The 15,916-nt window shown below is 41.5% G+C and overlaps 1 protein-coding gene across 1 annotated transcript in view; it reads right to left on the minus strand.

The window, feature by feature from the left end:
- Positions 1–1,748: 1,748 nt before the first annotated feature.
- TRABD2B (TraB domain containing 2B) overlaps positions 1,749–15,916 on the minus strand; it is a 277,943-nt gene continuing 263,775 nt past the window's right edge. Inside the window, exon 7 of the mRNA XM_065656878.1 lies at positions 1,749–2,124. Coding sequence (XP_065512950.1) covers positions 1,905–2,124 — 220 coding nt within the window. The 3' untranslated portion in view covers positions 1,749–1,904. The remainder of the gene's footprint in view (positions 2,125–15,916) is intronic.

A 15,916-nucleotide genomic window follows, 5' to 3' on the forward strand; every position in this document is an offset into this window, starting at 1 on the left:
AAAAATAAAGGCTGGAGGTCACTGTGTGCAGTGAGAAAAAGAGAAGTTACTTGTGTTCTCCCTGGCCTCTGCAAGAGAATGGGTTGGGATGCATGATGGAAAAGCTCAGTATTTCATCATGGTTGCAAATAAAATCATGTCCTTTTTTTTTAGTCTAATTATTTTCTAACCTCCTTTCCTGGATTAACTGGTCCTATGACAAACAGTGAATCCTAAAGCATCTCTCACTATGGAGACTTACATGGACTCATCTCCATGCTGTAGGGCTGGTGAGAAGGTGACATGACTGTTTCCAGTCAGATTTTTATCAGCATTATTATTATAATCATCCTTATAATCTGATACTTTGTCCAAATTTTATATCATATTTTTCTGGTTTTTTTGACTCTTCTTTTTAACTAAGATGTTTCCATCAGCTATTTCGGATTTTTGGTTTGTAGGTGATGTAGAAAGAAAAACACTATTTCAACTAAAATTAATCTTCTGGTTGAAGCTCTTGTATCCAAAGTGAGTTTTCATTATGTTTTGTTGGGCGAAAAAAATTAGCATGCCTTATTAAACATGATAGGTTTTCAGATGGACTTTTTTTTTTTCCCCCCCCCACATAGATGTTGTACAATCCATTAATGAAAAGTAGCTGCTTGGAGAGGGAGTAAATTTTTCAGTGAGTGCAAGGTGTCATAACTCTTCCATCTAAGTCAACAGAAGCACCATAGTCTACAAATGGAGGAATGTTCTGTACATCTCCATGACACGGGTTCATTTGGTTCCTGTGGTCTTGAACAGATTTTGGACAAGTCATAATTCAGGACAGAGATACTGGCTCTAAGCATCATGATAGTAAGATTAAGAGGAATTTGTTGATTTTTTTTTTTGCCCTCCAGGTTGTCCATCTGCAGTAATACAACCGGTACAAAGAAGGTCTATAGATTAGAAGGATACTACATATATATATTATATATATGTAGTATCTATACCCTATAGACAGACTAAGTTCTGTTCTCTTTTATGCTGGGAAAGGTTGAAGGATTGTGTTTATATAAGATGAGGGAGAGAAGAAAATAATTCCAGTGGGATTAATCCAGAATTTAAAAGCAATTTTTTATTAAGAAAAAGGTGTTGCAATCTGTGTTAGCTAATGAATTAATCCCAGGGCAAAGAGGGAAACTGGTAATTTCCAGAGAAGTTGAACAGTTAAGTTAAAGAGAACAGGGGAATTTAGAAGGTTATCTTGACTAATGACTAAGTCATAAAAATAACTGGGATTTTAAGTTGTAGCAGCTAACTTGAGTTAAGAATGCACCTACTTTTCTGATGGGCATAGGCCACAGAGAGCAGGATCTGCTCTATTCAGTGTAAGCTATGCTAATGAGATTTAAAAAAGTAAAATAAAGAAGTTCAGCAGATATGTACTTATTGTGCAGTTTCTGTAAAAAGTAAAGGTTAAAGAAACAAAGAAGGCATTCATTTGGTGTCAGTTCAGACATTTGCAGAGTTGTCAGTTAGAAAACAAATATAGAAAATATTAATTTATCTGTTTCACCATCGCTACTGATTAATAGGGATGTTATTAACATATACAACAAGAAAAAATAAGTTTACCAGTCGAATAAATACATTTTTTCTTTTTCTTTTTTTTTCTTTATATGAACACGTATATTTTACAAAACCCCATAGCACTATGGGAAATAAAGATCCTTCTACAAAAAGAAGATGTAAGTCAGTGTTACAATAAAGCTTTAGAGTTTCAAAATGTATCTGGGCAAAGAGATAAAATCAGCTAGAAGGCACTACTGATTCACCGAGAAGGTCCAGTTTGTAATTGTTGTTGTCATAACCTCCAAGTCGTTCATAAATTATCTCTCTTTTCTATTTCCAAGGGATTGCACATAATACTAATGTGGTCAGGATGGCTGCAGTAGATTCAGGAGAAAAGCAGCTATGGCCATGCAGAGAGAAGTTACTGATGGCCACAGAAGGCTGGCTGAGGCTGAGCTCGTGGGCTGAGGCTGGGAGGGGCGATCTGGACGTGGTCTCTGATCCAGCCGGTTGGAAATCCAGATGGGAGGTTTGACTGTGATGTAGCCATTGGTTATCCTAATATAGGAAGGCAATGTGGTGGTGCTAAAAGAAAACACAGAAGAAGGAAATTAAACAGGAGAACCCCTTTCTCTACTCTGCGAGCAGTCATCCTAGGTGGTAGTAACAACAGCAATGACAATCACAAATGTTATTATTATTTGCACATGTTAGGCAGAGAGATCCCTGGGGGCTGGTAAGTTTGATGGTCTGGAAACAGCTCTGGTTCAGAATGACCCTCAACTTCCAGCTGCTGGTAGAATATGGCCAAAGGAAGGATCACTCTTGATATATCAAGTTTATTGCACTTATTTTTTTTAAGCATATGCTGTTGGCCAGCATGAGAGACGGAAGTATTTTTATGCTGATGCAAGACACTGTTTTTATATTCTTAGGCACCTTCTTGCCACCAAGGGTCTCAAAATTTGTCATGTCTCAGAGGTGTGACTTACCATGGACTGAATACAAAATCCAGGAGAGGCCATAACACATGTCCTTCTCCTCTTTCATGAGCCATAAGGAATTTCCCAGGATCCCATTACACATCTGATAACCTTGAGCACAGGAGACCAAGCAGCTTCATTTCTTTTCGTGGCTTTGAGACGTTTTGGATCGTATCACAATACCAAAACCAGACTCAATGTAGCTTCCTTGTCTCTGGATTTGCCTCAATAGCAGTGTGATTGCTTATTGATTGTAGCTTGAGTTAGTAATTTGATTTGAATGGGCAGGTTGGAATTCATTGTGATTCCCATGACACTGAACGTCAAAAAGGTCAATTTACAATTGATTTGGAAGTTTCAAATTCTAATCTCCATTTCATAAAATATTTCCATTGCATCCATTATTGGATAACCCATAATCCACCAGTTGTCACAGAGTGTGAGGTGGCTTCTGGATTTAGAAACAAGGCTGTGGAGCAAGGAGAAAAAATACAAGTTCACCTGAAAACAAGACATGACACTAGTAACTGAAGATTCTCTGTGTTACTTTTAAAAATCTTCCATAAAGGGGATTTGGAGGCACTGAAGATAACGATTTTTTTTTTTTCTTTTTTTTTTTTTCCTCCCCATGGGGTAAGAAGTTATGCAGTGCTGTAAGTATTTAGCTACAGTATCTGAGACCTTGACCTTGGAAGAAGAAGGCTGTGTCTTGCATAACGTCAGACAAAAGGAACAATACCTTCCTCCAGATTCATGCACAGAAATAGAGAAGGCTCTTGTCTTTTTTTTGTCTAAGCAATTAACAAGATAGCTTTTAGCTCAGATGTTTCAAATGTGTTGAGTCAATCACAAGCTGTGAGAAGATCAGAGTCCACCCAGAAAAGGCACTGGTTGACACACACATGGGTCAACATCCAATCCAATACACAATCACTGCACGCTACACTTCATCCTGCAGCTTGGGATAATCAATTTCATTTCTTCCCTCATCCCTTATACTGCTACCACATCTTCTGGGTGGGAGAGCTGTTCTGTAACTAGAAGTGATCTTAACTAATGTGCAGCGAATTAGAGTAAAAGGGACAGGCAGTCTAGAGTTAAAGACATGGGAATTGCTCCATGGATGCAGACAGTCCACCTGACCAGTATTAAGGACTTTGATAGTGGAAAGCGATGCTCATTCCAGAGGAACAAACTGCTGCAAATAGAAAATTCTGGAATCAAGCCTTGCTGGAGAAAGCTCTTATCTAATTCCCATGGTGAGCGGTTGGTTTCTGTCTTGAACTGATGATGCAAGACACATAGCTTTACAACTCTTGCTATATTGCATCAAAACTGCTGCAGTCACAATACAAAGAGCTGATCTGGGATAAGCTAATGCCGCTGTTTCAAATTTGTCCAGCTTCGTGTGGTTAATTTACTGCTGGCAAGAATGATACCAGATTAGGTACTGTCTATCCGAGCTCCTGTAATATATGTGACATCAAATATGAATGGCCTTCCCACAGTGAATATCAAGCATCATTAAAACACATTTCTGACAAAACTAAGTACTACACGCTCTGATTAATACAACAGAAATGCAGTCATACCCCAGCTTCTGATCCAGATCTCGTTTATCCTGCTGCGTGATGTTGTGTTGCACAGATCTGGCAACACTGACACTGGGATCACAATATTTCCCCCCCGCCCCGTAACAGTTTTCCCTAAGGTAAGTATGGGTAGGTGCTTGTACTCATCGCTACATTACCATTTGTCGCTTTACAGAACTACACAATTTAGCCCTAAATTAAATTTTAAACTGCAAGGAGGGTCTGGTTTTCAATTTCAATTTTAAAAACATTGCCAAAATGCCATTCATACTTGCAGTTTGGGTGTATCTTGCTCCTGACACATTCTGTGGACTTGATCCTCCAGTGAGATTAAAATGTCCTTTGCGCAAACTTTCTGCACCTCAGGGATATATTGCGTGAGACGGCCCATGGGGGGCACAGGCTGGTCAGGGAACCCATAAAAGAATCACAAGCCCGCTCACGAGCCAACTACATCTAAGAAATTCCTGAAGCAGCCTTAAATCAACATTTCAGGTTTCTGTATGATGTTGCCATTTTCTAGTCAACTGTTTTGTTGTTTTTTTGTTGATTCTTTTTTCCTCCCTTGAAAACAAGTAAATTTTTTTGGGGAAAAAAACCCCTACAGTCTACTTAAAATCCCAGGGTTTCCTGTCAAAATACATGAGAATTTTTGACCACTCTTCTCAGACAGTGAGGTCATTTTCTGTTTTCAAGACATTAGATTTCTATCAAGTCTTCCTTGTTAAAATGTAGTGTTAGGTGGGCTTTTTTGTTTTTAAAAAATCCTGAAGTGCTGTACAAGAGAAAAAGAGTGCATTTCCATTAATGTGTACAAAGCATGCTAACAGCACATGAATCACAGTTTATCCATATAAGACATTTTCTTAAATGCAACTCTACTTCTAGCTGACTGCCAAGATAGTTTAGAGTTATTTAAAGAGAATGATCCCCTTTACCAGATGCTACAAAACTCCTTGTAAAACCTCTGGTCCAAGTTTGTAACGAGGCTGTTCTGTGGTGAATGGGCAGAGAAACCTCTCCAGAAAATGGCCCATCCCATTCCAGTGCAGGTCTCTAGCAGGTTCATGCTCTTGCTTGTGGGGTCTTTCTCTTCCGTGAGTTAACAGAGGGACCAGAGACCCCAGGTTAGGTTACGACCTAATCTTAGAGGTGGCCCTGGTGTCAGGAGATGACTTCTCCAAACTCCCTCTGAGCACGTTTGCACATGCACATAGGATCCATTGACACTCAGACCTTCCCTAAGGATGAAAGGAGCAGCAGAGTCCCCTCAACTCAACTGGAAACTTTCCATCATGCTCAGGGAGGTTTTGATCATGCCTGAAATGTACACAGAGAATAATAAAAATGAATCACAGATCTGAGGGATAATCATCTAAATTATTACTGCGCCTTCTCTTGCCAGCTCAGGATAATCTGTATTTGAGTCTTTGGTGTCTGATAAAAATGTCTTTAATAAAGCATTCCACATGATCTGTGGTGAACAGGCAACCACTGGCTTCACTGTTCCTACCTCTCTTTTTTGCTTCTGTGTATGGGATTGTTTTAAAAATTTGGAAGACTCCAGTTATCTTTTAGCCAAATGACCTGCGGTATCATATTCATGAGCTTGTAGTTTTGATCAGATAATAGGGCAGTTTTTCAAATCAGTGCATTAGTCATACATTGTCTCACTATCATTAGAACGTGTAAAACTTTCCCCCAAAATGGGGCCCCAGGCACAGGCTTTGTGAACAGACCCTACTGAATCCAATTACATGATTCAAGTCCTCTACACTGGGGGCGTGCTGAAGCACCTTGATGATTTTGAGCATTTTAAAACCGAAAAAATAAAACAAACGCATGCAACCCTTTGGGGGACTTTGTGTTCTGGCTTAGTTTGCAAAGACTTTACAAGGAGCAAATAAGCAAATTTTTAGTGTGACTTGTTTTATCCATATAAGCAGAGCTCATCTGACCACATGTGACACTAGAGCAGAATAACAGAAGATATGACCAGTTGGGACTTTCTGGTCCATCTGTCCCAAAACCAGGAACAAGATCTAAACCCCTCTTGACACATACATCTAATCCAGTCTCCAAAAAAACCTCCTACAATGATAGCAATTCCAGAGTCTCTGCGGACATCTATTCCAGCGTTTCACCATTCCTGACGTCCAAAATTACTGCCTAATGTTTCACCAAATCCCCCTCGCTACAGTGCAAGTTCATGATTTCTTCTGTCCCCATGGACAGGTTTATTCCTTTCCTCTTCTCAGCAGCCTTTCACACGTTTTGAAGACTTAACCATGTTTCCCCTCAGCCTTCCCTGATTTAAGCAAACAATTCCCTTCACCTTTCTCTGCAAGCCCTCACGTGCTCTCCCTCCATCCTTTCTTCTTTTCTCCCCTGGCTCTGCTTAGTCGATCTCTGTCTTCTTTGGAGTGAGATGCCCAAAACTGGAAACAGTAGGTCTAGCTGAGATATTGCCAGCCCCATGCTTTGTGCAGTAGGTACAACTGCTTCTTTATTTGCAAAGCAAAAGAAAGTACATGAAAAACATGCAAGATCTAGGAAGATGGTCTTTTCACTACCTTTTGCCCTCAAAGTCCAAACCACCTTTGTGGTACCAGTAACTGTCCTGAAGCTCATGGAAAACTGATGGTGCTCTGAGGGGGTGAGGAGTGACCAAATTATAATAATATTTCTATGCATTTTTAATCTGCTGCCATGCCTCAGCCCAACATGGTTTCTGTTCAGGGCTGACGAAGTGACCCTTTTAAGCATAACTTACAAAATATTTGGGGTTTTTTTTCTGGATCAAAGGAGCTATATAAACACATGACAACTATTTTTAATAAATGTAAACAAATGTGGATTCAGACAGCCTTTCTTACAATAGCATCTGATGAAAGAAGCTTATCAAGACAACGTGCCAGCATAAATTGAACCCTGGAAAAAAAACGCATGTTTCAATGGAAAAAACCCAAAGAGCTAGTAAACGGAGAGAAAATTTTTGAGTAAATACAATAATGGCTGTTTTGCATTTGTGATTTGATGTTAACCTTATGATGGCTAGGTTTTTTTCAAAGTGATATTAAGCATATGCTTCCTGTTTCTTTTCAAACAAATTTTGCCCTATTTTTTTTTCTTTTTCATTTAATGAACAGATGTGAAAGGAGTTGATCACATCATTTTTCTGGTGATCAGAAATAATGTTCTTCTAGCGAAGACAATTATTCTTGGAACTAACCAGACCTATTTATGTCACCAAAATTTATTAATCAAGATTTGAAAAATACATCTGCTTAAAACCCTGGGACCAACTCATTGCAGTATGTAAACAAGCTGGCTGGCAAGAAGTCTGACCACACATTTGAAAGAAAAGAATCAGTACTCAAACAAGAGGAAAAAAGAGTACGTTGGGGAAAAAAAAATGACACTAGAAAGAAAAAAGATGACACTAGAAATAAGTCACGAGAAGTTAACTGTGAAGACCACTAGAGTAACCTCTTCAAAGGAAAGTGAAGTCCCCATCTCCTGAAATTTTCATATTAGTTTTTGATGTTTTTCTGGAAGAAATTCTTTAGATCAGCATAGCCCCTATGCCCCGCAAGCTTCATCTACCTCTTCATCACTGCCTTCCTTACAGATACTGTTCTTGCAGCAGAATCCTTCAAGATGCTGAGTCTCCTGACCTCAAACTAGAAGGATGCTAAACATTGAAAGCACACAAGTGGTCCCAGCAAGGCTAATATTCACATACATACAACTCTGCACATCCTAAAGCCCTTTGTGGGATCAAGGCCAAGAGGCTCATGCACTCGCAAGGTTCAGTTCATTAAAAAAAAAAAAAAGAATAATCCAACCTGGATCTGATTAAGGAATCCAGCTTTGGTCCAGAGGAGGCCACTACTTATATGCAGTAGTGCAGTAAACTGCCTTTGCACGTCTGGATGAGTAAGCAATATCACACACTGGTTTGTGGCCAACAGAGAAGACAGGGGATGAGCCAAAGAAGGGCCTTATCTCTGCTATTTTCCCTTTTCCCCAGGGTTACTGGGAGCACAGATCTTTGGCCATTTTCCTCACTGTGAGCATCCACCCTCCAGGAGCAGCACAGCCGCGGAGTCGTGCAGAGGCAGCTGCAGCCACGCGATCCATAGAGGAGTCAGGCAGCAGCATCAGGAGCACTTCAACAACCCACTGCTGTCGATCTGAGCTTTCCTTCTGACAAGACTCAAATGGGAACCATTTGCCCACCTCAGAGGAACGTCAAGCTCTGATCCAGCCTTATTTTAATGCTCTGGCACCTCTAGAGCCTGACAGCAAGCAAGGATGTGCAGGGATGTGATGGATGAGGAAACCATGTGAAGCACCTCCTGAACACACTGGACCTGAGGCTGTCAGCAGGACAGGCATAAGATGCCTCCAAAGAGAATCATGGGTGGTCCTTCTGATGCCCTGGCCTTGAATAGGATTTAAAGAATGAGATTAACTGCAGCCATCTCAGATGCAAGCTTATAGTTGGAGCTATTCAACTGTGCTCCCGCTACAGTTCATGAGGAACAAGATGTCTCAAGAGGACAATTCTTTCCCCTTAAAGGCATGTCGATAAGGTAGGCAAGATGAGCTGCTTCTGAAGATCTCTATCTCTGGAATTCAGGTCTCCTGAACCCCAGCCAAGCTCTAGCGCCAGTGAGGGCTTTGACTGGTAAGGCCAGGTTCCTAAACTGGGATGGAGCCACAGGGTGTGGAAAAGGAAAACTGCTGATTCTGCAGTGCAAAAAGCAGCGGCTGGTGGGGACACAGTTCCCCTCCTCGGTCCCTTAGCAACTCCCCAACAATTGGCATGGCTTGGTGTCCCCTCTGTGGGGTCTAAGCTCTGAGCTTTGGCACAAAGGAGGAGAAGGTGGCTTACCTGGCCCAGTGGCTCCAGGGAGGCCACACTGGTGTAAGCAGGAGGAGGTCTAATGTTGAAATCCAGCTCAAATGCCTCTAGTGCAGTTTTGACCCCTTCTCTGGATGGGCCATGGGCTGGACGCCAGGAGATTTGGTTTCTATCCCTGTGTCACCCACCAAGGAACCATCAAAATCTTGTTAAATCACTTTACTTCTACTACTCCCTTGACTCTGATCTGAGTCAAGACCTTGAAGCGTTAGTGTGATACCATCAGCATTAACCCAGTATGAAGCATTTTTGCAGACTCTCACTGTGATTTGCAGGTCCCGATTGCCCAGGCCACCTGCAAAATACCTCCGCGATGACAAATTCAGCCCCAGAGTGACACTGCCGTGCAGCACGGACAAATGCAGATGCTTCCTAAAATGCAGAACATCTCTCAAGCCACAGGTGGAGCAAAGGTGGACACGCAGATGCAGGTAGCAGGTAGGGAAGGAGCAGGCGAGAAACAACTCCAGCACAGCCTGAGGACCCTTTTCTGAAATGAACTTTCAGCACACAGAAAAGTTTCCTGCACATTCAGTCAAGTTTAGGTTTCCCCCATCCCCAGAGGAGATTGCGTATGCCCCTCTTCAACCTGCCGCCCTGATATCCTTCAGGAAACCCCTGCAAATACAAATCCTGCACCCACACATGTGGCAGCAGCAGAATCAGGCCCATCACTCCTTTCTAGACAACTGCAGAACGGTGTAAAAACACAGAACATTGTAAAAACTAATAACCTTTGAAGCACACCCTCTGAGTAATTACCCCATTCCCATCTAATGACTTAAAGATGTTATAGTCCTCTCTGATTTGGCAACAACAAAGATTTTGACCTTATTAAAACCAGCCTGTCAGGAAACTATATGTCATCCTTTTAAAAAAGAAAAAAAAAAAAAAAGGAGGTAAAAAAAATTAAATTATTTAAAATCTCTGTGAACAATAATGCAAGATACTGTAGCTGAAGACCTATGATTTGTTGTGGAGTGTCTGGGTGGTCCCAAGGCAGGAGACGACAACATTAGCTCTTTCCTTTGCCCTTCTAAGAAATGCTTTGATGATTCTCTAACATCCTAAGGATATCCCCTCATGATTCTGCACTGGAACGAGGCAATCACAGAGCTGGGATAATGCATCCCAGTTTTACCCAGAGCCTGGCCCTTGCTAAGAGGGGATAGCACAGAGCCCTTTGTTTCACCAGTTCTGCACAGACATCCAAGCCAGGATGTGTTCATGATAGTCTAAATAGTGATGTGGGCTGAAAAACATCCACAAACTCGCCCCCACCCACTGCACACATCTGGTCATGTACCTGATTTGTATGTGCAATTACGGCACTCATCAGAATGGCTCAAATAACCAAGTACATGTTTCGATGGTCCTTGGACTGATAATGATTGCAGTTCTAACAGCCAAAGTAAGGAAGAACATCAAGGGTGCATACACAGATGGGCTTAGTATTGCAAAAACCTTGCCAGTGACGCGATCTGTGAAGATTTTGGGCATCCTGCTATACAAAATGTACAGTTCATTTGACAGTGCTGCAATCAGGTGGTTTCAAACCAAATGCCAAGCATGAGCAGAATATCTCTTGTCTGTATTTTGCAAACTGCCTGCTCTCACCAATACAGCCCTACATGCAAAACAATTTGCATTTTTGGGGTCGTCAAAATCATAATCCATATTTCATGTCTTGGGCTCAACCTTTCAATTAATTAGAACCAGAGTGACTTGGTCTGCCCTCTCCTATGTGCACTCAAGTGTTTGTTTGGCATTGTGTGGGCCCTATGGCTCAAATATTTTTTGCAGATGCACACAATTAACTGTGCATGTTTAGATGTGCTTGGGGAACACATACATTCATAGAGATGTATATATTTGACCTTGTCACTTTCTTGTAAAACACTGTAAAAGATATCAACTTTCCCCTCCAGATTTTAAAATGATTTAGAATAGGCAGTAGTGGGGAAATGCCTAAAACATCCTGTCAAATTAAGTATTTTCTCCAAGACTGTTCTCTAAGACACACAATTACTGCCACTAAGAAGATGGCTGTGCAATGTATTAAGGAACAGAATGAACAAACAAAATATAAAGTGGCTTAAATATATGTCAAATATACTGCATTTTTCCATTTGATTTTAATTTTCTTTTTCCTTCTCCCTGTTCTTTTTCCATCTCCACGTAACAGTTTTTCTCTCCACTTAGTCTGTATCACATTTTTCTCTCTAATTCACTGGGCTTGCTTTCCTGCTCACTGCTTGTATTTTTCCAGAGTCTCTCTTAGTAAGAATAATTAAGGTTGGGTCAGATCTTTGAACCTGTTATTTGGAGCAGTATTGAATTCAAGCTTGTTCCACTAACAAAAGCACTGGCTTCTTTTTCTTTCCAATGGACTCACTCTCAAAATAAATTTAAAACAAACAAACAAACAAACAAACCAGTTCATGGGATATATCTACCAGGCAGAAATGCCAAGGATATTAAATTCCTGCATTGCCCACAAGGTTTGGGTTCCTCCTGCTGCTTGCAAAGCAATTGCGATGATACTAGCCACAGCATAAATTCCTTCTCCCCAAGCACTTCCGAACCCACTGAAAGCCCCGAGATGCCATCGGTGGCTCATAAAAAGCTGCTTGCAGGGCTGGAAAGGCTGCAAAAGCTTTCCTTGTCAGGTGTCATAACCAGGACCTTACAGCGTCTCTGCAGAGCCGAGCTTTTGTGAGCACGGTCTGCACCATGTCTCTCCACAGCAGTCCTGCGTGGGGCATCCTGCGTACCCACCAGCTCAGAGCAACAGCCTTGGCTCCCTCACCTTCCAGCACCACGGGCTCTGGCCCCAGGTACAATAATGCTAACTTTGTTCAGCTAAGTTATTCAGGAATTGTAAAGAGGAGATCTGAGTGAAATCGGAATTTTGCCTGGCATTTTCGTAATTGCAGGAACCCAGCTTTTATAGCATTAAAACCATATGAATTTAAATAAATCCTACCTCTTCATTCCATGAGTAACTGGCCGTGGACCACAGTTGCCCTTCGGGGTCCTGATGCGTTTTCAGCAGGCGGTGCACCCCACGCTGCTGGGACCCTCAGGGAATCAAATCTCTCACTTCACAACCGATCTGTCTTTTTAGGTAAACCTGCTACCACAGTGTAACTGTGGTTAAAATCCTCTTATAAACTAACTGCCCACCACAACATCCCTGTCATACTTTTCTTCACTTAATTTCACAGGGCATGCAACTCACTAGTCAGAAGGGGAACCAGAAATAAAGCAGAACCAGAAATAAATCCCATATCCCTTACTCTTTTCCTTTGGGCTAGCACTGACAGTGTTGTCTGCTTGCATTTCCACTGAACTTTAAAGACATTTCTTTTTCTTTAAGGTAACTCAAGTGCTTTCACTGGAAGATGAAGCTTTTTACATTTTATGGATTTTATGTAGCTCTGCCAAATCTAGAGCTTTACCTTGAGGAACAGCAGATTTGCAGTCTTTGGGGCTTAGATGCTGCTAGATATGAAGAACACTCAAATATACAATAAGTTCAGCTTAGGGTTGCAGTGTTTGAGAAGAAGGTTTGTTCCAGCTTTTAAATGGTAAGTGATCCCTTCAACACATCTACATATTGCCGAGGCAGACAGGTATTAACACAGAGTGAAGTGTCCTTACAGATGTCCCACCTTCAACCCAAATCCCACTTTTGAGACGAGTCATTAACTTTTCTCCCTGATGGGTGCAGTACAAGGAGCAGCCATGGCACAGATGGGTCTCTGCTGCTTCTATACTCTGAGAAGTGGGGAAATGTCTTGCTCCTGACCCCAACAGCTCCAAACCTCATGTGCACAAGGGTCCAACCTCCCTGTAGGGTCAGTGCTGGCTGTACCAGTCCAGGGAACAATGCAGTTTGCTCTGATGAAGGTGGAAACAGTCACATTTTGTCAGACGAGTAGTGCTGTTGGGAGTCAGATTGTGGAGCTGGCCGCCACCCCATCCAATACAGAACATGTTGCTAAACGAAAAATCTCTGCATCAAGAATTGCAATTTAGGCAGCGCAGGTGCTTTACTACCAACTTGTGTGTTTAAGGAATCCAGCTGACCCTGGGCACGAACCTGCTCAGCGCTTCTCACTACGTCTGCAACTGCAGGCAGCCTTGCAAGCTTAACACAAACCACACTCCACTCACACCAAGCAGCAGGGTAAAAGCGCTACTGTGTACTGAATTTTCTCTGCCTGTTAAACCAGGCAACTTATTTTTCAGTTAAGTGAACGTAAAGAGGTTCCGATTTTAGAGGAATTCCCTTTACCTGAGGGTACTCAGTGCCTTTTCCATTCTTATCTGTTTGATAGGAGCCAGGAATATGGTTTTATTTTTTTGTGTGTGTGATAGACAATATGCTACAAGGAGTCATAGTTAAAGGCTCCAAGGAGCCAATCCTCAGAACATCTGGCTAGTGAAAGCCCTGGATATGGAAAATATAAATGTCAAGGCTCATATTTATAAACTGGAAGGGCCATGACGACATCTGCCAACAAGCTTTCTTCCAGAGTCCATTTGCTGTACATGGTTATTCACAGGCAACAATAAACATGTGCATGGATCACATGCATGGTCTGCCCTTCCTTCCAGCCGCCGAAGGAATACACACCCCAGTAACACACAAATACTCTGTTCTCATAACACAGAAATACAAGTATTTGCAAACCTCACAGCAAAGCTCTTGCATACCAGACCACAGCGGGATACACTGCTGGAGCAGACTAAAAAGAGCTGGAGAAAAAGATGTGCATTAACACAGAAGACAGCCAAACTCACAGTGTTAACTCTTCTGGTGGAATAAACACCCTCCTTTTTTTTTGCCTAGCTTCACAGGATACATCTTGTACTACAGGTCCAGTCCTGAAACTTTAATTTTATGACTGAGTAGTTGCGGATGGGAATCTCAAAAATAGTCTAACCTATCAAACCATAGTAGCATTAAAACAAGCTGTAGGTAAAATAAACTTGCTTCTGCATTTATACTCACAGGCACCTATTCTCCAGCTTAATGCCAACTCTAAGTGCATTTCTGATGCCTGAGAAATAAAAACATGATCCAATGCATAAGCATAAAGGTTTTGCTAATGACTTATTATTATAGGTATCTAGACCCTGGTTCGCCCCCAACACTCCTGTCACTAGCCACCATCACAGCCCATAAGGCTGACAAGTTGTCAAGAGAAGGAAAAGGACCAACAGAAAGAACTTGGACTGCTTTACGATGTCCATGAATTCAGCCAAGAATAAATAGAGCCAGTGCTGACTGTCTTGTCCAGCCTGCAGTGTTCTTGGCCACATACACATCTGCATGAAAATGGTAGAAAAAGCAAAGATGATTAAATAACATGGAGGAGATCTACCTCCTGGTTAAAAATGAAGAAGGAGGGTGCTTGGCTGTGCCTCCTACCTACTGCAGTCTGCGGTAATGTCAGATGACAAACAAGCTACAAGTGAGACATGCCACCATCTCAAAGAGGTTCTGCTGAAGGCTGTAGGCTCCAAAAGCCCAAACTTTCATTGGCATGGAGTGACTGCAAAGTGAAGCGCAGTGTTTGTAGGATCACAGCCTCCTGCATGGTGAGCTCAGGGAGGTGAAGGTGAGTGCAGAGGTCTGGAGATGAAGATGGAGATGCTGGAGGGGTCCCTTCCTACTTCTTGTTCCAGGGCCCATGTTGAGTGCATGCAGGCAGAGTTAAAATAAGGCAGGTAGAAAGAATATTGGAGAAAGAGCAAATTTAAGCAGAAAATGGAAAACCATGGAACTGAAAAGTTAGCAGGTTGTCCAAAATCAAGAGGAGTCCTGGCACTGGATGAGGAAATGAGACTGTGCTGGCTGAGAAACAGCGGAACAAGTGGGAATGTGCATCATGGAGGAAAAGATTATCATAACTCAGTAGCTGCTCCTTCTTCAAACTGAATCCTAAGCAAACATTTTGTTTGTGCTGCATCAGACAGATCTTCGGCAGCTTAACCAAGCTAGCAATGGTAGGGCTATGTTCAGTCTGAGTCAGAAATACACCAAACTGAGGCAGATATAAATATATAACACAGATTATCTTTACTCAACGCATCCCAAATGAGAAGTAGAAAACAAGAAAGGATGAGAAAGCCCTTAATAGGTTCCATAAAACATCTTGCCTTGTGTTTTCAATCTTAATCAGCATTGAAGAGGAAGGATTAGAAAGTGCTCCTGGATATCCAGTGCTGAAAAATACCTCACTGCTCAAAAATCCTAGCTTTTGCATGCTCTGATTTTGTTGTTTGCTCGCCTTCAAAAATATGGATTTAATATTCATGATGGATTTAAATTTCACAAAAATAAAATACCTAATGCATTACCAATAAAGAATTTAGTCTCATGAAATAAAACTGAAATCTATATAAAAATTATGTCTCTATTTCCAAGAGAATTCCATGTTTTTTTACCTCTAATGATTTTATTTTCCAGTATTTATAGCTTTCATTAAAATAGGGTTGGCATACTGCTTCATATTAATTGTTCATACTGGTGGTGAGACACTTAAGCAATAGTGAAAGTAAATACGCAAGGCTTTTGCTTTTTTTTTTTTTTTAAGTTCATCTGTGTTTGTTTCATCACACAGTGGCAGCAGGTTAAACAAAACAACAACAGAACAAAATAAAACATACAGATCTTTTGGTGTGTCTAGCAGGTGAAATTGTGGCTGCACATCTTTTCAGCCCCATCTGGAGGATAACAAATTTACTCTTTGACTTTACAAAGGAAAAAAAGTTATCACTCACGGCCAGCTGACAGGGAGGGTAGGGTCTATTAGCATGGAGATGCTAAGAGTTTTGGACATGAACGTCAGGACTTCCCA

This window comes from Caloenas nicobarica, chromosome Z (genome assembly GCF_036013445.1).
Source record: "Caloenas nicobarica isolate bCalNic1 chromosome Z, bCalNic1.hap1, whole genome shotgun sequence".
NCBI lineage: Eukaryota > Metazoa > Chordata > Aves > Columbiformes > Columbidae > Caloenas > Caloenas nicobarica.